At 40.8% G+C, this 20,492-nt stretch overlaps 1 protein-coding gene across 12 annotated transcripts in view; it reads left to right on the top strand.

Annotated features, from left to right (window-relative positions):
* Positions 1–20,210, top strand: part of ZNF143 (zinc finger protein 143) — a 66,297-nt gene extending 46,087 nt beyond the window's left edge. For all 12 annotated transcript variants that reach the window (XM_054524684.2, XM_063711255.1, XM_063711256.1 and 9 more), the window contains 5 exons: positions 1,721–1,948; positions 5,214–5,362; positions 8,958–9,119; positions 17,392–17,538; positions 19,671–20,210. In XM_054524684.2, coding sequence (XP_054380659.1) covers positions 1,721–1,948; positions 5,214–5,362; positions 8,958–9,119; positions 17,392–17,538; positions 19,671–19,754 — 770 coding nt within the window. In that variant the 3' untranslated portion in view covers positions 19,755–20,210. The remainder of the gene's footprint in view (positions 1–1,720; positions 1,949–5,213; positions 5,363–8,957; positions 9,120–17,391; positions 17,539–19,670) is intronic.
* Positions 20,211–20,492: the final 282 nt, after the last annotated feature.

Raw genomic sequence — 20,492 nt, 5'->3', positions numbered from 1 at the left:
ATTCACCTGTTGGCTGTGGTTTGGTGCCACCTAGTGGCAGTTTCTGCTCTAGCCTAAATATCAATTGGGCTGATTTTTCCAAGTTGAAATTGGCTGCCCTTTGTCTTGCCCTCACCACATCTCAGCAACCATCCACCAAAATAAGAACATTAACCTACCTGCTTTGAGAATGGGAACTGGGCAGAGGACAGGAAGCAATCGCCAATTACTTTATGTGTAAGACTTATGTTACCATACATTAGTGTGATATCTTATTTTTGGGTGGGTTTACTGTGTTTAGAACCACTGGGAAAGGTGCAGTTACCCAAGGAATGTGGCGAATGAGAATAAACCAGGACATGCATATGTATACACACTTTCATATGTACATTTTAAAAATTTCAGTTCACACCAATACCTCCAATTCCATTTCACCACAGGGTTCTTTTTTTTTTTCTTCCCCCATTCCATATTTGTATTCTCCTTTTTCCACAGCTGGAGCCATTCCAGCAGCATTTGAAATATTTACTCATTTGCTCAGTCTTTTATTCCATCTAAAATAGTTTCAGAATCCCTTCACCCATACCACTATAGTAAACAAGCCTACTGCAAATGAGCTGAATATTTGTTTGCAATTCTTCCCCTCACTCTCACCACTGAGCCCAAGACTGAGGGCATAAGTCAAATACTGTGTAAATGAGCTACTTTAATTAATTTACTTGTTCCCCCACCCCAACCCCTTCAGTGTAGTTAAAAGTATTCATTTAAACAATTAGGTTAATTTGTTCCAGTTTGCTTTCAGTTTTAGGTCCCTACACCACCACATGTTAGCACTGTCTAGATATTTTGTGATATTAAGTAATTATTATTAATTTTGTTTACATATTTTTTAGACTGGGACCCATCTTTTAGGTATACAGTCTGAAAGAAAAAGAATGTTACCTGCAACTGTTTCAGAATAATCCTGGTCAGGAAGAAGGGGGAAATGGGTAGTAAATATAAGAAACAATATTGGTCATGAATTGATAGTTGAAGCTGGATGATTGGTACATGGGGTACTATTTCTCTATACTTTTGTGTATATTTGAAATTTTCTGTAATAAAAAGTTCTAAAAATATATGTACTGCCTATAATGTTCTCAAGCTGTTTCATGGGACAAAAATTATTTACTTCCCTATGTATTGCCTGCTTGCTATTGGTGAATACTCAGTAGCGTTTGATTGGATGCAAGAAGTCAGGTTAAGTTAAATGAATCATGTTTGTCCTTTTAGATGTATTGACATATCTAACTAGGTTTAATAGACTTTTAAAGAAAATCCTTTTTTATTATCTTTATAAAATTCTTAGGAAGCTGCATAAGTTACGATAATAGCATTTGTTATTATTATTAATAGAGTATAACTAACAGTATCTAGATTATCTAATTATGGGAAACAATAAATTACAGTTTCATTAAAGTTAGAGTTAAACTGGGCAACATCTCCATCCTTTTCTCATTCCTTGAGATTAAGGAGAACCTGGTGTTGATGCATGGAGACAGCACTAAGGATCATACTACCTTTTGAGTCAAGTCAAAACCATAGTTAGGGAATCTTTTCTTGTGTGCTGCCTCATGGTGGGATGAGGAGGGATTTGGCAATTCTTTATTTTTAGAGGTATTTTACCCCCTGGGGGGGAGGTATGGAATGATTTATGCCTACATATGTAAAAGTTGAACTTTTTTTTGGTGTTGCTCTTTAGGAGAAAAGCCATATGTTTGTACAGTTCCTGGGTGTGACAAAAGGTTTACAGAATATTCCAGTTTATACAAACATCATGTTGTCCACACTCATTCCAAACCTTACAACTGTAACCACTGTGGGAAGACATACAAGCAGATCTCCACGCTGGCCATGCACAAAAGGACAGCCCACAACGACACTGAGCCCATCGAGGAGGAGCAGGAAGCCTTCTTTGAACCGCCCCCAGGTGAGAGTTTTGTCTACTATATTTTGTTTCTGAGTTTGAGAATCAACAGTTATGAACATAATTTATGATTCATAGCATTTTCTGAAATCATAATGTGTCATTCGTGTAATCACACAAACATAATTTACAGCTGCAGTAAGTGCTATTGAAGAAAAGTATGTGGTGCTCTGGGATGTATAGAAGGGAATGTTAGTCTGGGAGGTCAAGGAAGGGATTTTTGGAGAGATCTAGAGGTTGAATAGGGGTTAACTGGGTGAAGAAGCAGAGGTTGCTGGGAAGCGAAGCAGGAAGCAAAGGCAAGAGAATGTTCCAAATAGAGAGAATGGCACATGCAGAAAGCCAGGAGGTTGGAGAGTCCAAAGTAAATTGGAGATACTGAAGGAAGCCTGGCTAGTAGGGCAGTTCTGCTTGGGAAGGTGGTATGAAACAAGGCTGGAGAGCGGGGCAGGGGCAGCCAGACTGTTTGGGCCCATTAAGGATGTTGGTCTTAATCGTAACAGTAGATAAGTACTCCCAAATAACTCTTCATTGATTCAGGTGCTATTAAGTATGTTATTGTAAGAGACAAAATTATTTGTTTCAGTAAACCCTTGGAAAAATATTTTAGAGAATTACATTGAATTATTTCAGGTAAATAAGCATAGGTAAGTAGGTAAAAGGAAGTAGGTTTTTCTAAAACACAAAACAAAGCAAGTTGTCTTAGAGTTTCATTGAATACCTCCTAAATGAAGTAAATTTGAAAATTAAGAGAAGGCATCTTTTCTCATTTTTAACAACTTACGTTGAAGCATTGAAAAACATTTAGGTGGAAAAAGTTTGTTGGAGAATAAGGGAAAGAACAGGTCATCTGCTCAGATGATTCCTTGTAGTCCTGATTTGTCTTTTCAGGTATTTGTTAGGTGATGGTAGGATAATAGCAATTCCATCAGTCTTCATGGTGATTATTTTCTAGCCAAAACACTGTAAGTGTGCATGGTTAAATATTACATCAGTTGGGGAGATACTGGTCAAAGAGTACAGTTTCAGTTAGGAGAAATAAGTTCCGGAGATCTGCACAGCATGTGACTACAGTTAATAATAATGTACCGTGTATTTGACAATTGCTAAGAGAAAGGAAGTAAATAAGAAGATCCTACAACTGCTGAGTCTTTTCAGTTAGAAAGCAGGCTTTAATGATATCAGACTTCAGTTTGCAAGACTCTTCTTCTAAGCTTCCTCAAGTCTCTTCCTTAAATGTTGATATTTCAGATTATCAGAAGTTCCTGTATTCTTTTTTTTTTATTTTTGAGATGGAGTCTCACTCTGTTGCCCAGGCTGGAGTGCAGTAGTGCGATCTCGGCTCACTGCAAGCTTTGCCTCCTGGGTTCATTCCATTCTCCTGCCTCAGCCTCCCGAGTAGCTGGGACTACAGGCGCCCGCCACCACGCCTGACTGATTTTTTGTATTTTTAGTAGAGACAGGGTTTCACTGTGTTAGCCAGGATGGTCTTGATCTCCTGACCTCATGATCTGCCCACCTCGGCCTCCCAAAGTGCTGGGATTACAGGCGTGAGCCACCGCGCCCAGCCCGGAAGTTCCTATATTCTAGAAAATAGTCTATAATATAATAATAAACATTTTATTTAAAAACAAAACTGAACTAAGATTGTTTTTCCAAGAATAGGGATGGATTTCTGTTTTCTCTCACATGATCCACTAGGTTTTGTAACCTGTCGGAATAATGGTATATAAATAGCTGTGGAACAGAACAAAAAGGAATGAAGTAAGGTCTGTCATGGAAATTACACGTTGATGACTGTAGCCATATGAGTGCATGGATTAACCACTGACTTGAGAAGTACTCTTAGATTAGCATATTACGTCCTTTGAGGGGGAAACATTTTTTTTTGCTCCCTTTCTGACTTCATGGGAAGTAGAAAGTGATGAAAGACAAGAGGGACCAGGAGTCTTCCTGGTTGACAATTATAGCAGTAATGGACTGTTGAAATTGCTGTTTACTTGCTGGTTCTTTATGAAATAAAGAAGTGATGGAGGTTCCTTTTATGTCACTAAATTATTAACCATACCTCAGATAATATGCCATACATTGTCTTTACACAGTGAGGTCTTTGTGTACTGATGGTTTGCAGTCAATCAGTTGTGCTAAAGACCAAGTTTAGTATCAGTGGGTGTGTTTACAAACCATTCTGGCTTTGTGGTTAATGTGTATGAAAATGAAAATAGTGTTAACCACTTTTAGCAGCTTCTTTTTTTGAAACGGAGTTTCGCCCTTGTTGCCCAGACTGGAGTGCAATGGTGCGATCTCGGCTCACCACAACCTCTGCCTCCCGGGTTCAAGTGATTCTCCTGCCTCAGCCTCCCAAGTAGCTGGTATTACAGGCATGCGCCACCAGGCCCAGATAATTTTGTATTTTTGTTTGTTTGTTTGTTTTTGTTTTTGAGACAGAGTCTCGCTCTGTCGCCCAGGCTGGAGTGCAGTGGTGCGATCTCGGCTCACTGCAAGCTCCGCCTCCTAGGTTCACATCATTCTCCTGCCTGAGCCTCCTGAGTAGCTGGGACTACAGGCGCCTGCCACCGTGCCTGGCTATTTTTTTTTTTTTTTTTGTATTTTTAGTAGAAATGGGGTTTTACCATGTTAGCCAGGATGGTCTCTATCTCCTGACCTCATGATCCACCCGCCTTGGCCTCCCAAAGTGCTGGGATTACAGGCTTGAGCCACCGCACCCGGCCTTGGTTTTGTATTTTTAGTAGAGACGTGGTTTCTCCATGTTGGTCAGACTGGTCTTGAACTCCCAACCTCAGGTGATCTGCCTGCCTTGGCTTCCCAAAGTGCTGGGATTACAGGTGTGAGCCACTGTGCCTGGCCTTTGACAGCTTCTTAAGTGAATGCAAGAATTTAGTGCATACTTGCTGTATTTGAAGGGTTATTTGCTAGTCTTCCTGTACAGTTCCTCCCCTTTCTGCCACTAATACACATACAGTATCAAGTAATTACTCCAACTAAGAGAATAAAACAGGTCCCTAAAAATCAGAACACTTAAATTTGATGCAGAAAGATTTTTTGTTTGGTCTGCTTTGATGTGGTTTGCCTTTGCAAAAGTGGAGGTGGAGGAATTGGAAGGAGGTCCTGGAAGCCATTTTCGTGACTTAGAATATAATACGTGTACATTTTAATTTATGTAATTTTCTCTTTAATATTTAAAATGTCCTATTTTCTAAACAAATTGGTTGGTTGGTCAAATAAATGATTCATTTGTTTTAAACAGGTCAAGGTGAAGATGTTCTTAAAGGGTCCCAGATTACATATGTTACAGGTGTAGAAGGGGACGACGTTGTTTCTACACAAGTAGCCACAGTAACCCAATCTGGGCTGAGTCAACAAGTTACACTCATATCCCAAGATGGGACTCAGCATGTAAGTATCCACCAAAAGCCAAACAAATTAAATCTTTCTGTGAACCTGGGCTTGAAAGGCAGGCTGGGTCCCCATTGAGGAAAGCTTTGAAATATCAGGGCACAAAGTTTGGAAACCCTGAGGTTTTTCAGTAGTCTGCTTACAGAGACTACGTGCAGAGAGATTAGGAGAGAGAGAAGGTTTGTGACTGTAGAATCCAAATGGTATTCTTGGTGTAGCTCAAAGGTGAGATGATAAAGGTCAGCCACAGAGAGCCTGAGGGCTTCAAAAGTACTGGATCCATGTGAAACACAGCTCAGAAAAGGGATAGGATTTGGTGGCTGATGAGATCCAGGAGGTGAGATTGAGAAAACAGAGATTTGGCTGAGGTGATCAGCATATGATGGCACCGTTAAGAGATCAGGAGTCATGAGAGTTCACTCAACTAGCCTCACTGAGTCGATAGAATAGGTATCTTGATTTCCCCCAGGAAAAGCACAGTGTAATGGTTGTTCTCTGAGAGCCAAACTTGTTATTATTTTCTAGATGTCACTAGCCTAAAATAATTCCACTTTGATTCCATTTTTAAGCTCTAGCAAAGGCTGTCTTAATACCTGGTGGAAATATGCACAATGTGCTTCTTTACCTTTCTGTGTCTGCCTCTTTCATGGAGAACGCTCTCCTTACCCATCTCTCAGAGTTTAATGATTAATCTGCCCTGTTTTGATACTCAGGATTAGAAAGTACAAAGCTCTTACACCTTCTCATTTATCTCTTCCTCACTTTGACGTCACTAATTTCACACTATACTGTTTGTCCTCTGACTGGTATGCAAGATTATTAACCAAGTTTTAATTCTGCATCAGCCTTAACACTTTTTCTTGAATCAGATCATCACATACAGAGGTCCTCTGGAGGTTGTTTTATATAACCTCCCTCTTCCCTATACAGGAAAAATTCCTACTATAGCAGGTCTGAAATAGCCACTACTGAGAAACCCCCAGTGATTAGGCAATTTCTGTCTTAGGCAATCTGGGTCCAGGCGCGGTGGCTCACGCCTGTAATCACAGCACTTTGAGAGGCCAGAGCGGGTGGATCACTTGAGATCAGGAGTTTGAGACCAGCCTGGCCAATGTGGTGAAACCCTGTCTCTACTAAAAATACAAAAATTAGCTGGTGTGGTGGCGCTCTCCTGTAGTTCCACCTACTAGATAGGCTGAGGCGGGAGGATCACTTGCACTCAGGAGGCGGGATAAGACAGCATTGTGCCACTACACTCTAACCTGGACAATAGAGTGAGACCCCGTCTCAAAATAAATAAATAAATACATTTTAAAAAGAGGCAATCTGTTCCATTGTTGGATAATTCTAGTGTTTGTTTGTTTGTGTGGTTTTAGAGATGGTCCCACTCTGTTGCCCAGGCCAAAGTGCAGTGGCACAATCATAGCTCAAAGGACTACAGGCGTGTACCACCACACCTGGTTAATTAAAAAGCATGTTTTTTTCAGAGGCGAGGTCTCACTGTGTTATCCAGGCTGGTCTTGAACTCCTGGCCTCAGGTGATCCTCCTGCGTCAGCCTCCCAGAGCGCTGGGATTTCAGGCATGAGCCACCATAATTCTAGTATTTATCAGACCAGAACCCACCCCTGTATCATCCACTCATGGCTCCTCTCTGACCATACAGAATAAGTCTTATCCTTCTTCATATATTCCAAAACAACTATCTTTCCCATCCCAATGCTGTACTTTCTCTACACTTAACCTTCTCATTTCCTTCAGGAATTAGATTTCCATTCCATTCCTTTAATCAGTCAAATGATAGACATTTATTGAGCACCTACCCCATGCCAGACATTTTGGTCAGTGGACTTAGTGTTGGAATCACAAGAAGGGCAGTATCACAGTCTAGTAGGAGAGAGACCCTTTTATAATGAATAATTTTTCATAATGAGGGGTATATAATTGAGGTATATAGGAAGTGCTGTGGCACCCTGGAGGAGAGAGTAAATTTTTCTTCCTAAAGTAATCTTGCAGATCCTAATAGAGAATGGGTGTTCAGTTGGGTCTTGAAGGATTTTCATGAACTCACCAGAGAGTGAAGGGAAGAGCAAAGTCATAAAAATACAAGAGAATATGACACTTTCTGGGACTGCAAATGACTAGTTGTGGCTGGAGTGTCAGTTGCTAGTTTAAAAGTAGTGGAAGATGAGTCTGGGGAAGTTGGTAAAGGCTAGGTCATGAAAGGTCAGGAATGCTATGTAAGAAGTCTGGGCTGGGCACAGTGGCCCATGCCTGTAATCCCAGCACTTTGAGAGGCCAAGGCAGGCGGATCTCCTGAGGTCAGGAGTTTGAGACCAGCCTGACCAACGTAGAGAAACCCCATCTCTACTAAAAATACAAAATTAGCCGGGTGTGGTGGTGCATGCCTGTAATCCCAGCTACTCGGGAGGCTGAGGCAGGAGAATTGCTTGAAGCCAGGAGGTTGCGGTGAGCCGAGATCATGCCATTGCACTCCAGCCTGGGCAACAAGAGTGAAACTCCTTCTCAAAAAAAAAAAAGTCTGAACTATAGGTGATGGGCAGTCACAGGGGATTTCAGCAGCAGAGAGCATAATAAGATTTTGTTTTGTTTTGTTTTAGAAAGATGTCAACATAGAGGATGGTTAGGGAAGGGTTAGACTGGATACCTGGGGAGAAGTTGGATTCTCGTAGAAATTCAGATGGGAGAAAAATAAGGATCTAAATTAGCAACAGGAATGGAGAGGAGGAAATGCAATTAAGAAATACTGTATTGCCGGGTGTGGTGGCTCACGCCTGTAATCCCAGCACTTCGGGAGGCCGAGGTGGGTGGATCACAAGGTCAGGAGATCGAGAACGGCTTGGCTAACATGGTGAAACCTTGTCTGTACTAAAAATACAAAAAAAAAAAAAAAATTAGCTGGGCGTGGCGGCGGGCACCTGTAGTCCCAGCTACTTGGGAGGCTGAGGCAGGAGAATGGCATGAACCCAGGAGGCGGAGCTTGCAGTAAGCAGAGATCGCACCACTGCATTCCAGCCTGGGCAACAGAGCAAGACTCTGTCTCAAAAAAAAAAAAAAGAAAAGAAATAACTGTATTGCTGGGCACAGTGGCTCACACCTGTAATCCCAGCACTTTTGGGAGGCTGAAGTGGGAGGATCACTTGAGGCCAGGAGTCTGAGATCAGCCTGGGCAACATGGTGAGACCCCATGTCTACAAAAAAAATTGCAAATAATTAGTCGGGAGCAATGGGTCATGCCTATAGTCACAGCTACTTAAGAGGATGAGGCTAGAGGATCACTTGAACCCAGGAGTTTTAGACTGCAGTGATTTATGATTGCATCACTGCACTCCAGCCTGGGCAACAGAGCGAGGCCTTGTCTCCAAAAATAATAATAATAAAAAAAATAAAAATATAAGAATTGTTAAAAGAAGTAGTGTATTGATTTTTCTGATGACTGAATGAGTTTATTTCATTCTAAAAGGCTTATTTACGTTCACAGGGCAAACTTATACAAGGATTAGTCCTAGTCGTTATGTAAGATTGTCAGCTATAACAAGAAACATTGACTGCTTTGTAAAATTCACTGTATTGCAGGTCAACATATCTCAAGCTGACATGCAGGCCATTGGCAACACCATCACAATGGTGACGCAGGATGGCACGCCCATCACAGTCCCCGCCCATGATGCAGTCATCTCCTCAGCAGGAACACACTCTGTTGCTATGGTTACTGCTGAGGGTACAGAAGGGCAACAGGTAATTACTTTTTTCTGTTATATCAATCAATACATGTATCAGTACCAAAACTGTTACATAGATGTGCAATGTGGTACAACAGTTAAGCATACAAACTTGGGAGTGAATAATATTTTGCAACTTCTTAGCTACTTAACCCTCAGAGCCTGTTTTTCCTCATCTGTAAAGTAGGGTGCTAGTGGCATCTACCCCATAAGGTTGATGTAAGGATTGAATGAGATAATGTATATAAGGTACTCAGCCCACATATATATTAAGTGTTCAGTAGTGGTAGCTCTTTCTATTATCATCATTATCAGATACTTAGGAAATAATTGCAAAATTTACTATTTAATTTTTTGAATATGTCATATATTCATATGGTTTAAAACTCAAAAAATATATACAGGTATGTAATGAAAAGTCTTCATCCCACCCCTGCCTTCATCAACTCGTTCTTGCCTCCACAGATAATCAACTTTTATCAGTTTTTTGTGTATTCTTCCAGTCATTAAGCATATACAAACAAATACAAATAAGTAAATAGTCATCTCCCCCTACCTTTTTTGTTAACTAGCCCACAGCTAACATAATAGCTCTCTTTTGGTTTTTGAGACAGGCTGGAGTGCAGCGGCATGATCATGGCTCACTGCAGCCTCAACCACCCAGGCTCAAACAATCCTCCCACCTCAGCCTCCCAAGTAGCTGAGACTACTACAGGTGTGCACCACCATGCCTAGCTAATTTTTCTTTATTTTTTTATTTTTATTTTTTGTAGAGAAAAGGTCTCACTATGTTGCCCAGGCCTTGGCCTCCCAAAGTGCTGGGATTACAGGCATGAGCCACCATGCCCAGCCTCCATTTTTTTTTTAATGATAGTAAACTAGTCTGTTCTGCATCTTGTTGTTGTCTTTTAAACTTAACAATACATCTTCAAAATCTTTCTATTTCATCATATGGAGAGCTTCCTCATTCTGTTTTTTTTTAAGCTGCATTGTATTCCACTGTATGGATGTGCCGTAATTAAAGTCTTTTGCTATTTCAAACAATACATAACCTTGTGCACATGTGAGTTTGCATATATATGTGTGAGTAGATATGCTAGATAAATTCCTAGAGCAGGATTGCTGGTGCAAAGATACATGCATTCGTAATTGTGATCAGTATTGCCAAACTTCCCTTCTAGGGTTGTGCCAGTCTCCATTCTCACCTGCAGGGTTTGATAGTGCCTCTTCTCCTTCAGCATAATCACCATGGTAGCATCAAACTTTTGAATATTTGCCAATCTGATGTATTTTTTGTAGTTTTAATTTTCATTTCCCTTAAAATAAATAATGTAATATATTTAAAAACTGTTCTTGTACTGTGCTAAAGGCCAATGTTGAGTCTCACTCTTGAAAAAAGAATGAAGTTGGTGGTCTCATACACCCTGAAATGCAAAACTCAGAATCATAAAGCTTCTAGAAGACAAGAGAGGCAAATACTTTTGCAACCTTAAAGATTACTTGGACTGTATTCAAAATGTACTAACAATGAAAGAAAAAAACTGATAAATTGGACTTAATCAAAATTAATTCTGCTCACCAAAAGACACTGTTAAGAAAAAGATCAGACAACCCCCAGACTGAGGAAAAGATATTCACACTATATACACACACTGTATTGAATATAAATCTAAAAACGGACTGTATTGAGAATGTGCAACAAACTTCTACAAATCAACAATGAAAAGATGAACAACCATTAAAAATGAGCCAAAAAAGTGTTTTAAAATGTACAAATCATTCCGTTGCTCATTGAACAGACCTCCCACAAAAGATACATAACACAAAAAGTGCACATCTTTTATCATCAAAGCAATGCAAATTAACATCACAATGAGAGAGCATTTCAAACCCAAGAAGATGGCTAAAATCGAAGACTAACAAAACCAAATGTTGATTTCTCCTAAGAAAAGTGAGGAAACAACAACCACCACCACATCCAAATGTTGGCAAAGATGCGGAGCAACTAGAATATTCATATACTGCTAGTGGGAGTGTAAAATGATGTAAATGGCCAATAAGCACATGAAAAGATGTTCAACATCATTAGTCATTAAGAAAATGCAGGCTGGGTACGGTGGCTCACGCCTGTAATCCCAGCATTTTGGGAGGCCGAGGCGGGTGGATCACCTGAGGTCAGGAATTCAAGACCAGCGTGGCCAAACATGGTGAAACCCCGTCTCTAATAAAAATACAAAAACATTAGCCAGGCGTGGTGGCAGGGCGCCTGTAATCACAGCTACTCAGGAGGCTGAGGCAGGAGAATCGCTTGAACCCAGGAGGCAGAGGTTGCAGTGAGCCGAGATTGCACCACTGCACTCCAGCCTGGGCAAAAAGAGTGAGACTCCGTCTTAAAGACAAAAAAAAAAAGCTTCTGGTTATTTTCATAGGAAACAAATTTTTGTATTAACGGTTTAAGCTGTTTTAAGCTGCTTGTTACATATTGCCAAATTATTTTTCAGAAAGGTTTAATAATCATGTTATGGATCTAAAAGCTTTCTTTTTCACTGTACTCTTGCATTGAGGATTTTTTTTCATATTTACAGAATTAACAAGCAAAAGTTAAATTCTGTTTATTTCCATTTGACGACTAGTGAAGTTAAACCTGTTTTTCATATTTGCCTGCAATCTGTTTTTTTCTTAATTGAGGTAAAATTTACATAACAATGAAATGCACAGATCTTAAATTTACAATTCAATGAGTTATGTTAAATATGCACCCATATAACTAACATCCTAAACAAAATGTAGAACATTTCTATCACACCAGAAAGTTCCCTTGTGATTACTTTATAGTCAGTACTCACCCTCCTTAGGCAAAAACTGTTGTGATTGAATTAGTTTTGCCTATTTTTTTTTTTTTTTTTTGAGACAGAGCCTCACTCTGTCACCCTGGCTGGAGTGCAGTAGCACGTTCTCAGCTCACTGCAACCTCCTGCGCCTGGCTAATTTTTTTGTATTTTTAGTAGAGATGGGGTTTTACCATGTTGGCCATGCTGGTCTGGAACTCCTGACCTCAAGTGATCTGCCCGCCTCGGCCTCCCAAAGTGCTAGGATTACAGGCGTGAGCCACCGCACCCAGCTTAGTTTTGCCTATTCTTGAACATTACATAAATGGAACCACAGTATGAACTCTTTTGTGTCTGGGTTTTTCTACTTAACATTTTGGATATTTATTCACATTGTTGGCATGTAATAACAGTTCATTCTTTTTTATTGCTGAGCAGTGTTCTATTGTAAGAATATACCACAATTTGTTGATACATTCTCCCCTTGGTGAACATTTGAAATGCTTCCAGTTTTTGACTATTATGAATGAGATGGCAGTAAAAATATGTTTGTAGACATATACTCTCATTTGTCTTGGATAAATACCTATTTGTGGAATTGCTGGGTCATAGAATAGAGGCATATTTACCTTTCTATGATAGTACCAAACAGTTCTCCAAAGTGGTTGGTCCGTCATACACTCCCACTAGCAATGTCTAAGAGTTCCATTTGTTCAGTGCTGCTTCTTGTAGTTAAAACATTTTTAAAAAACAGGCTGGGCGCAGTGGCTCACACCTGTAATCCCAGCACTTTGGGAGGCCAAGGTCGGAGGATTGCTTGAGCCCAGGATTTTAAAACCAAACTGGGCAATGTAGCAAGGCACTGTTTTCCACCAATTTTTTTTTTTTTTTTTTTTTTTTTTTTTTGGAGACGGAGTCTCTCTCTGTCACCCAGACTGTAGTGCAGTGGCCCAATCTCGGCTCACTGCAACTTCCACCTTCTGGGTTCAAGTGATTCTCCTGCCTCGGCCTCCTCAGTAGCAGGATTACAGGCACCCACCACCATGCCCGGCTAATTTTTGTATTTTTAGTAGAGACAGGGTTTCACCATGTTGGTCAGGCTGGTCTCCAACTCCTGACCTCAGGTGATCCACCCGCCTCGGCTTCCCAAAGTGCTGAGCCACTGTGCCTGGCCAATTTTTTTTTTTTTTTTTTAATTAGCCAAGCATGGCAGCGTATGCCTGTAGTCCCAGCTACTCTTGAAGCAGAAGTGGGAGGATCACTTAGCCCAGGAGGTTGAGGCTTTGGTAAGCCATGTTCATTGTACCACAGCCTGGGTGACAGAGCAAAACCCTGTCTTCTAAAAAAATTAAAAAGAGGCCAGGCACAGTGGCTCATGCCTGTAATCCCAGGAATTTGGGAGGCTGAGGCGGGTGGATCACGAGGTCAGGAGTTCGAGACCAGCCTGGCCAGCATGGTGAAACCCCGTCTCTACTAAAAATACAAAAAAAAAATTAGCCAGGCATGGTGTAGTGTGCACCTTTAGTCCCAGCTACTCAGGAGGCTGAGGCAGGAGGATTGCTTGAACCCTGTAGGTGGAGGTTGCAGTGAGCTGAGACTGCACCATTGCACTCCAGCCTGAGTGACAGCGAGACTCCATCTCAAAAAAATAAAAAATAAAAAAGAGTTCTGTTTGTTTCATATTATCACCAACATTTGGATGATGTTTTAGCCATTCTACTGGATGTGAAGTGGTCTATCATTGTGGTTTTAATTTACATATAAAAAAGCTAATATATCACTTGGTTATGATGTATTTACCTTTTTGTATTTTGCTGGATTCAGTTAGCTAATATTTTTTAAAGACGATTTTTTTAGAGCAGTTATAGGTCACCACAAAATTGAGAGGTGGGTACAGAGACTTCCCTTACACTCCCTGCCCCGACACATACATAGCCTCCTGCATAATGAACAACCCCACCAGAGGAACACGTTTGTTACTATTGTTGAAACTTACATGTACACATCACAGTCACCCAGAGTCCATCGTTTACATCAGGATTCACTGTTAGTGTTGTACATTCTATGGGTTTGGACAAACATATAATGATATACATCTATCAATAGAGAATCATACTCTGTCAGAGTATTTTTACTGCCCTTAAAATCCTCTGTGACAGTTTGCTAATATCTTGTTAAAGATTTTCGTGTCAGTGTTTATGAACCATATTGATCTATAATTTATTATGAAATTATAAGAAAAAGTTTCATCTCCTGTTTCAATATTAGGGTTAGGCTTGCCTCATAAAACAAGTTGGGAAGTGTTCTCTTCTGTACTATTTTCTGATAGTTGTGTAAGATTGGTATTATTTCTCCATAAAAGCTTGATAGAGTTAATTAGGACACCACCATCTAGGCCCAAAGTTTTCTTTTTGGGGAGGTTTTTTGTTTTTGTTTTTGTTTTTTACTATGGATTCAAGTTTTTAAGTGGATCTGTACTATTCAAGTTATCTATTTTTTTTGTATCCATTTTGCTAAGTTTTGTTTTTGTAAGTTTGTCTGTTTCATCTAAGTTTTCATATTTATTGATATAAAGGTGTTCATACTATTTCCTTATTATCCCTTTAATATACATAGGATCTGGGGGCCGGGTGAGGTGGCTTATGCCTGTAATCCCAGCACTTTGGGAGGCTGAGGCAGATGGATCACCTGAGGTCAGGAGTTCAAGACCAACCCAGAGCAACATGGTGAAACCCCATCTCTACTAAAAATACAAAATTAGCCAGGTGTGGTGGCACACGCCAGTAGTCCCAGCTACTCAGGAGGCAGAGGTTGCAGTGAACTGAGATAGCACAGCTACACTACAGCCTGGGCGACAGAGGGAGACCCTGTCTCCAAAAAAAAAAAAAAAAAAAAAAAAAAAAGTCAGTGGAAGGTAAAGCAATTCTTAGAGGAAAATTTGTTTTAAATGCTTGTATTGGAAAAAAAAAGGTTTAAATTCAATGATCTTAGTTTCTACCTTAAGAAGAAAAATTAAACAAAAAAAGTAAATGGAAGGAAATAAGGACTGGGCGCAGTGGCTCACACCTGTAATCTCAGGACTTTGGGAAGCTGAGGCAAGCGGTCCCGAGTAGCTGGGACCCAGGCTGGCCTCAAACTCCTGGGCTTAAGGGATCCCTCAGCCTCAGCCTCCCAAGAAGCTAGGACTGCAGGTACAAGCCACTGCTTCTGGCAAAAAAAAAAAAAAAAAAAAAAATTGAAATTGTCTACTGCCCTTCTGGAACTCTAATTATATGTATATTAACTTGGTGTTGTCTTACAAGTTGCTGGGAATCTATTTGGTTTTTTTGTTTTTTGTTTTTTGTTTTTTTGAGACAGTTTTTGCTCTTGTTGCTCAGGCCGGAGTGCAATGGCACAATCTCGGCTCGCTGCAACCTCCACCTCCCGGGTTCAAGCAATTCTCCTGCCTCAGCCTCCCGAGTAGCTGGGATTACAAGCACTGGCCACCACGCCTGGCTAATTTTTGTAATTTTAGTAGAGACGGAGTCTCACCATGTTGGTCAGGCTGGTCTCGAACTGCTGACCTCAGGTGATCCACCCGCCTTGGCCTCTCAAAGTGTTGGGATTACAGGTGTGAGCCACCACACCTGGCCTATTTGGGGTTTTTAACAATCTTTCTCAAGGTTCTTCAGATGGAGAATGTATATTAATTTGTCTTTGACCTGGTTCTCCTCCCTCAGCCTCCCAAGTAGCTGGGACTACAGGCACCCACCACCACGCTCAGCTAATTTTTTGTATTTTTTTTTTTTAGTAGAGGTGGGGTTTCACCATGTTGGCCAGGCTGATCTCGAACTCCTGACCTCAGGTGATCCGCCCGCCTCGGCCTCCCAAAGTGTTAGGATTACAAGCGTGAGCCATCATGCCTGGCTAAGCAATTGTAATTTTAAAATTGCATTCTGGACCTTGTGGATGACACATTATAGAGATTCTGAATTTTGTTATCTTTCTCTGGAGAATATTGATTTTTTTTTTTTTTTTTCTATTAGCTAGTTAAATTACGTGTTGAGGCTGGGTTTTGTACTTTGTTAAGGCAGGTCTGTTTCAGTGTTGCTATTAGGTCTTAGGGTGAATATTTAGTCCTGGGACGTAATCTTACCTCCTAACTTGGTAAGATTGAAACTTCAAATTCCGTCTCTCTTTGGTGAGTTGCACTGAAAGCTCTCCTTAGCTTCTCAGCCTTCTAGATGCTGCTTTGCCAGTCTTGTTGGAACGTTGTTGGAAACTGGAAATATTTGTGTTGAGGGGTCTTAAGGATTTGAGGACAGTTTATACAAAGATTTGGGGGCTCCCCACTCAAATTCTTTGCTTTCTGGGCTATTCTCTGTACTGCTATTCTGGCAGCCCTGGACTCCATTATCTTTAACCTTAAGTTGCCCCAAGCTGCTCAAACTGGGCAGTGCCCTCAGTGTGAAATCTATTTAAACACAGACATAACACAGTGTGACTCCCTTCTTTTGAGAATTCCCTCTATTTTCTTCCTGCTTTTCATTGCTCCTCAAAGCCTTCAAATAGTTGCTTTTTCATATTTTTGTCAAGGGTTTATAATTGTTATCTGCAGGAAGGTTAGCCCAATATAAGCTACTTAGACATTGCTGGAATGAAATCTGTTTTTCTTATAGAATTAGGGAACATTACTGGGATTGATCCAAGCTAAATATCTATTAGCTTAAAATGTAGCATTTTTAGTGGATGAATAGCCAAGTAAAACAGCAGTTTTCATTTTTAATCTATTCTTTCTCTGAATTTGGCTGAGTAAAATTTTAGAATATCATCTAACAGAAATAGTTAATTGCCATTTTCCATGTTATCTGCATTTTTAAAAAAAGTTGTACTTGTGGTATAAGAGCCACAAAAGCACTTTTAATCCTCCTGGCTAGATGCTGCAAGAGGAGTATGGGAAGATTCCATGGAGTCTAAAATGGGAAATGAGTATGAGATGAGATGCCGTTTGTCAGTAATACCACTGGTCCTTTCAGTTTTCCTAGTTAAATGGAAATCTAATTTTAAATACGACAAGTAAAGAGGAAAAAAATCATTTATTTTCTCCTATGAGCCAATCTCAGGAAAAAAAATGGACATTTGAGGTGCAAATTAGTCCACATACATAACTTCCCAAGCAGTCACTTAGGGGTAATAGAATCTAGGTACAGCCACATCTCCCTGGCTAATGAGGCCTGGCACAGCAGATCCATTTCTCCAGTGTCCTCTACCCTATTTTGCCGTTGGCTCACTTCATAACCTTAGATAATGAGCCTCAACTTCCTCAAATAAACCTCCTTTCAATATAGGCTTTGACAAGTCTATGGTCAGAGGAGTTTTTCCTTTTCAATTTGAAGAAATCCATTGTATTAAGTGGACTTTAACCTATTTAAATCACAGGTTTAATTCTTCATGTGTGTGGTTTGTTTTGTTTTGCTTAAGGTTGCAATTGTAGCTCAAGACTTGGCAGCATTCCATACTGCCTCATCAGAAATGGGGCACCAGCAGCATAGCCATCACTTAGTAACCACAGAAACCAGACCTCTGACCTTAGTAGCAACATCCAATGGCACCCAGATTGCAGTTCAGGTGAGTACCAAGGCATACTGTCCTCAGTCGACAGCAGTGCTGCTCATAGCTCTCAACTTTGTACACTGTGCTTCGTGTATAACCTTTACAGGAAGCAAGGTGTAGAATAATCTCTATCACCTAGCCTACTTTAAGGAAATTGGTGTATTTGAGGTGGACTCAAAGAGACCAGCACTTTGTTCTCTACCCATCTTTGCATATTCTAGGGGAATTTATAGCAAGAAGAAAAACCTTCAGATATATATCCCTGTGTGCACCCACCCAGGCATCTTTACTCTCAAAATAAAAGTCTAATTAGGCAGGGGTCTATAAAGCACTTAAGAGCTACTCCTTAGTGAAAAACCTAGTGGAAACACAAATCCTAAATAAGTCCTCTGAGAATCCTTGCACAGCCCCCATTTTAAAGTGGGGCATGTCAGAAGACTTAGAAGGAATCATTCTCTGGGAAGCAGAGAATTTAGAATCTTGGGTGCAGCCGGGCATGGTGGCTCATCCCTATAATCCTAGCACTTTGGGAGGCTGAGGCAGGTAGGTAGCTTGAGCTTAGGAGTTAGAGACCAGCTTGGGCAACATGGTGAAAACCGTCACTACAAAAAGCGCAAAAATTAGATGGGTGTGGTGACGGGTGCCTGTAGTGCCCAGCTACTTGGTGGGGGGGCTGAGGCAGGAGGATTACTTGTACCCAGGAGATTTGAGGCTGCAGTGAGCCAAGATTGTGCCACTGCACTCCCGCCTGGGTAACAAATGAGACCCCATCTCAAAAAATAAAAGAGACCAGCCCAGGCAACATGACGAAACCCCATCTCTATAAAAATACAAAAATTAGCCAGGTGTGGTGGTGTGCCCCTGTAGTCCCAGCTACTCAGGTGGCTGAGGTGGAAGGATCGCTTGAGCAAGGGAGGTTGAGGCTGCAGTGAGCCAAGATCGCACCACTGTACTCCAGCCTGGGCAACAGAGCGAGACCCTGTCTCAAAAAAAGAATAAGAACGTAAAGTAAAATAGAATCCTAGGGGCTAGGTGCAGATTACCTGTCCTTAGGGAGATTTTTTTTCCGCTTACGTGTTTACTTGATAAAGAGTTAGAACACACTCCAGGAAATGTCAGCTGTTGGTTTTATGTAGTTTATGGGTCATAGAAGCTAAAGGCTCAAGAAGCTCTCTTTTGTTGGCTGAGGTAAGCATCTTTTGTCTCTTGCATGTATGAATTTTTTTTTTTAGTTTTTATTTATGTAAAAATAAATAGAGATGGGGTCTCACTATGTTGCCAGGCTGGTCTTGAACTCCTGGGCTCAAGTGATCCTCCTGCCTCAGCCTCCCAAAGTGCTACGATTATAGTCATGAGCCACCATGGCCGGACTGTATGAAGATTTTATCAAAATCCCAAGTAAATTGCAGGCCAGGCACGGCAGGCTGGGAGTACAGGTGCACGCTGCCATGCCCAGCTAATTTTTGTTTTTTGAGACGGAGTCTCGCTCTGTCACCCAGGCTGGAGTGCAGTGATGCCATCGCGGCTCACTGCAAGCTCCGCCTCCTCAGTTCATGCCATTCTCCTCCCTCAGCCTCCCCAGTAGCTGGGATTACAGGCGCCCACCACCACGCCCAGCTAATTTTTTTTGTATTTTTTAGTAGAAATGGGTTTTCACCGTGTTAGCCAGGATGGTCTCGATCTCCTGACCTCGTGATCTGCCTGCTCGGCCTCCCGAAGTGCTGAGATTACAGGTGTGAGCCACCGCGCCCAGCCAATTTTTGTATTTTTTTTAGTAGAGATGGGGTTTTGCCATGTTGCTCAGGCTGGTCTCGAACTCCTGGGCTCAAGCAATCTGCCTGCCTCCACCTCCCAAAGTGTTGGGATTACAGGCATGGGCCACCATGCCCTGCTGAGACCTCATCATATCACCAGGCCTGGCTGCACCTAGGATTCGAAATTCAAAAAAGAAAAGTTGCATTGCATTATTCTCCCCTGCAGGAAATTGTTTTGTTCTCTTAATGATTGAGTCAGCAGGAGTATCTTAACAATCCCAAGTGTCAGAATTACAGAGAGAAGTTTCACTTCTGGCATATAACATTTCTTTGGCATTTTCTTGACTGTGGCTTTTGAATTGTTAGCGTTTGATGTGTGTGTTCCTGTTTCAGCTTGGAGAACAGCCATCTCTGGAAGAAGCCATCAGAATAGCGTCTAGAATCCAACAAGGAGAAACGCCAGGGTTGGATGATTAATCCTCAGAACAATGGAGCAATAAAGCAGAAGGAGTCTTTCATCTTCCGGCAGCAGAAATCCATGAAGCCCGGGCCCAGGAAAATTAGAAGTTTTCCATTCCTGATACACTGTACACATTTTAATGCGAGAGTGGAGAACATTTTATTCTTGACACTTTTGTGTATATATCCCTTGGAATAGATTCTCAGAGTGATTCATTGTGTACAAGGAAGTATGAAATTAGGGCAATACAGTAAATTTTCATGTTACTCTTTTATCAGATCACAAACTCCTAGAGTCTACATGCAAGACTAGTAAAGTCTTATGGAGTCTTATGATGGATTTTTAACTTCCCATGGAAAAAAAAATAAAGGCTGTATCTAAAATATCAAAGGTTCTATATGTCACACAATCATAATTCCAAAAGCCATTATGGATAATAAAGGATGTAAAGCCTTCAGATATTTCCCCAGTTAGTAGAGTGTCTGTGGTTTTTGTTCTACTATATGCTTGTCCATTTTTATTTGTATCTCATGGTTTGCAGACTATTTGAATAATTTATAGTTTCCCATCCCTGTTAAAAACCGGCTCTTCAAGCTGAAATGCTAATTATATTGGCATTACATTGAATTATGTACAAAATTATAAAATTTGGTTATTTAAAATTAAAAAGTTAAATCCAGTGGTTTTGTTAAAGATTTTGCTTAGTATTCAGTTTTTATTACTGTTTTTTAAAAATAATGAATTATCAAAGTTTA

This window comes from Pongo abelii, chromosome 9, assembly GCF_028885655.2.
Source record: "Pongo abelii isolate AG06213 chromosome 9, NHGRI_mPonAbe1-v2.0_pri, whole genome shotgun sequence".
Classification (NCBI taxonomy): Eukaryota; Metazoa; Chordata; class Mammalia; order Primates; family Hominidae; genus Pongo; species Pongo abelii.
This window is presented reverse-complemented; position numbering and strand designations above follow the sequence as displayed.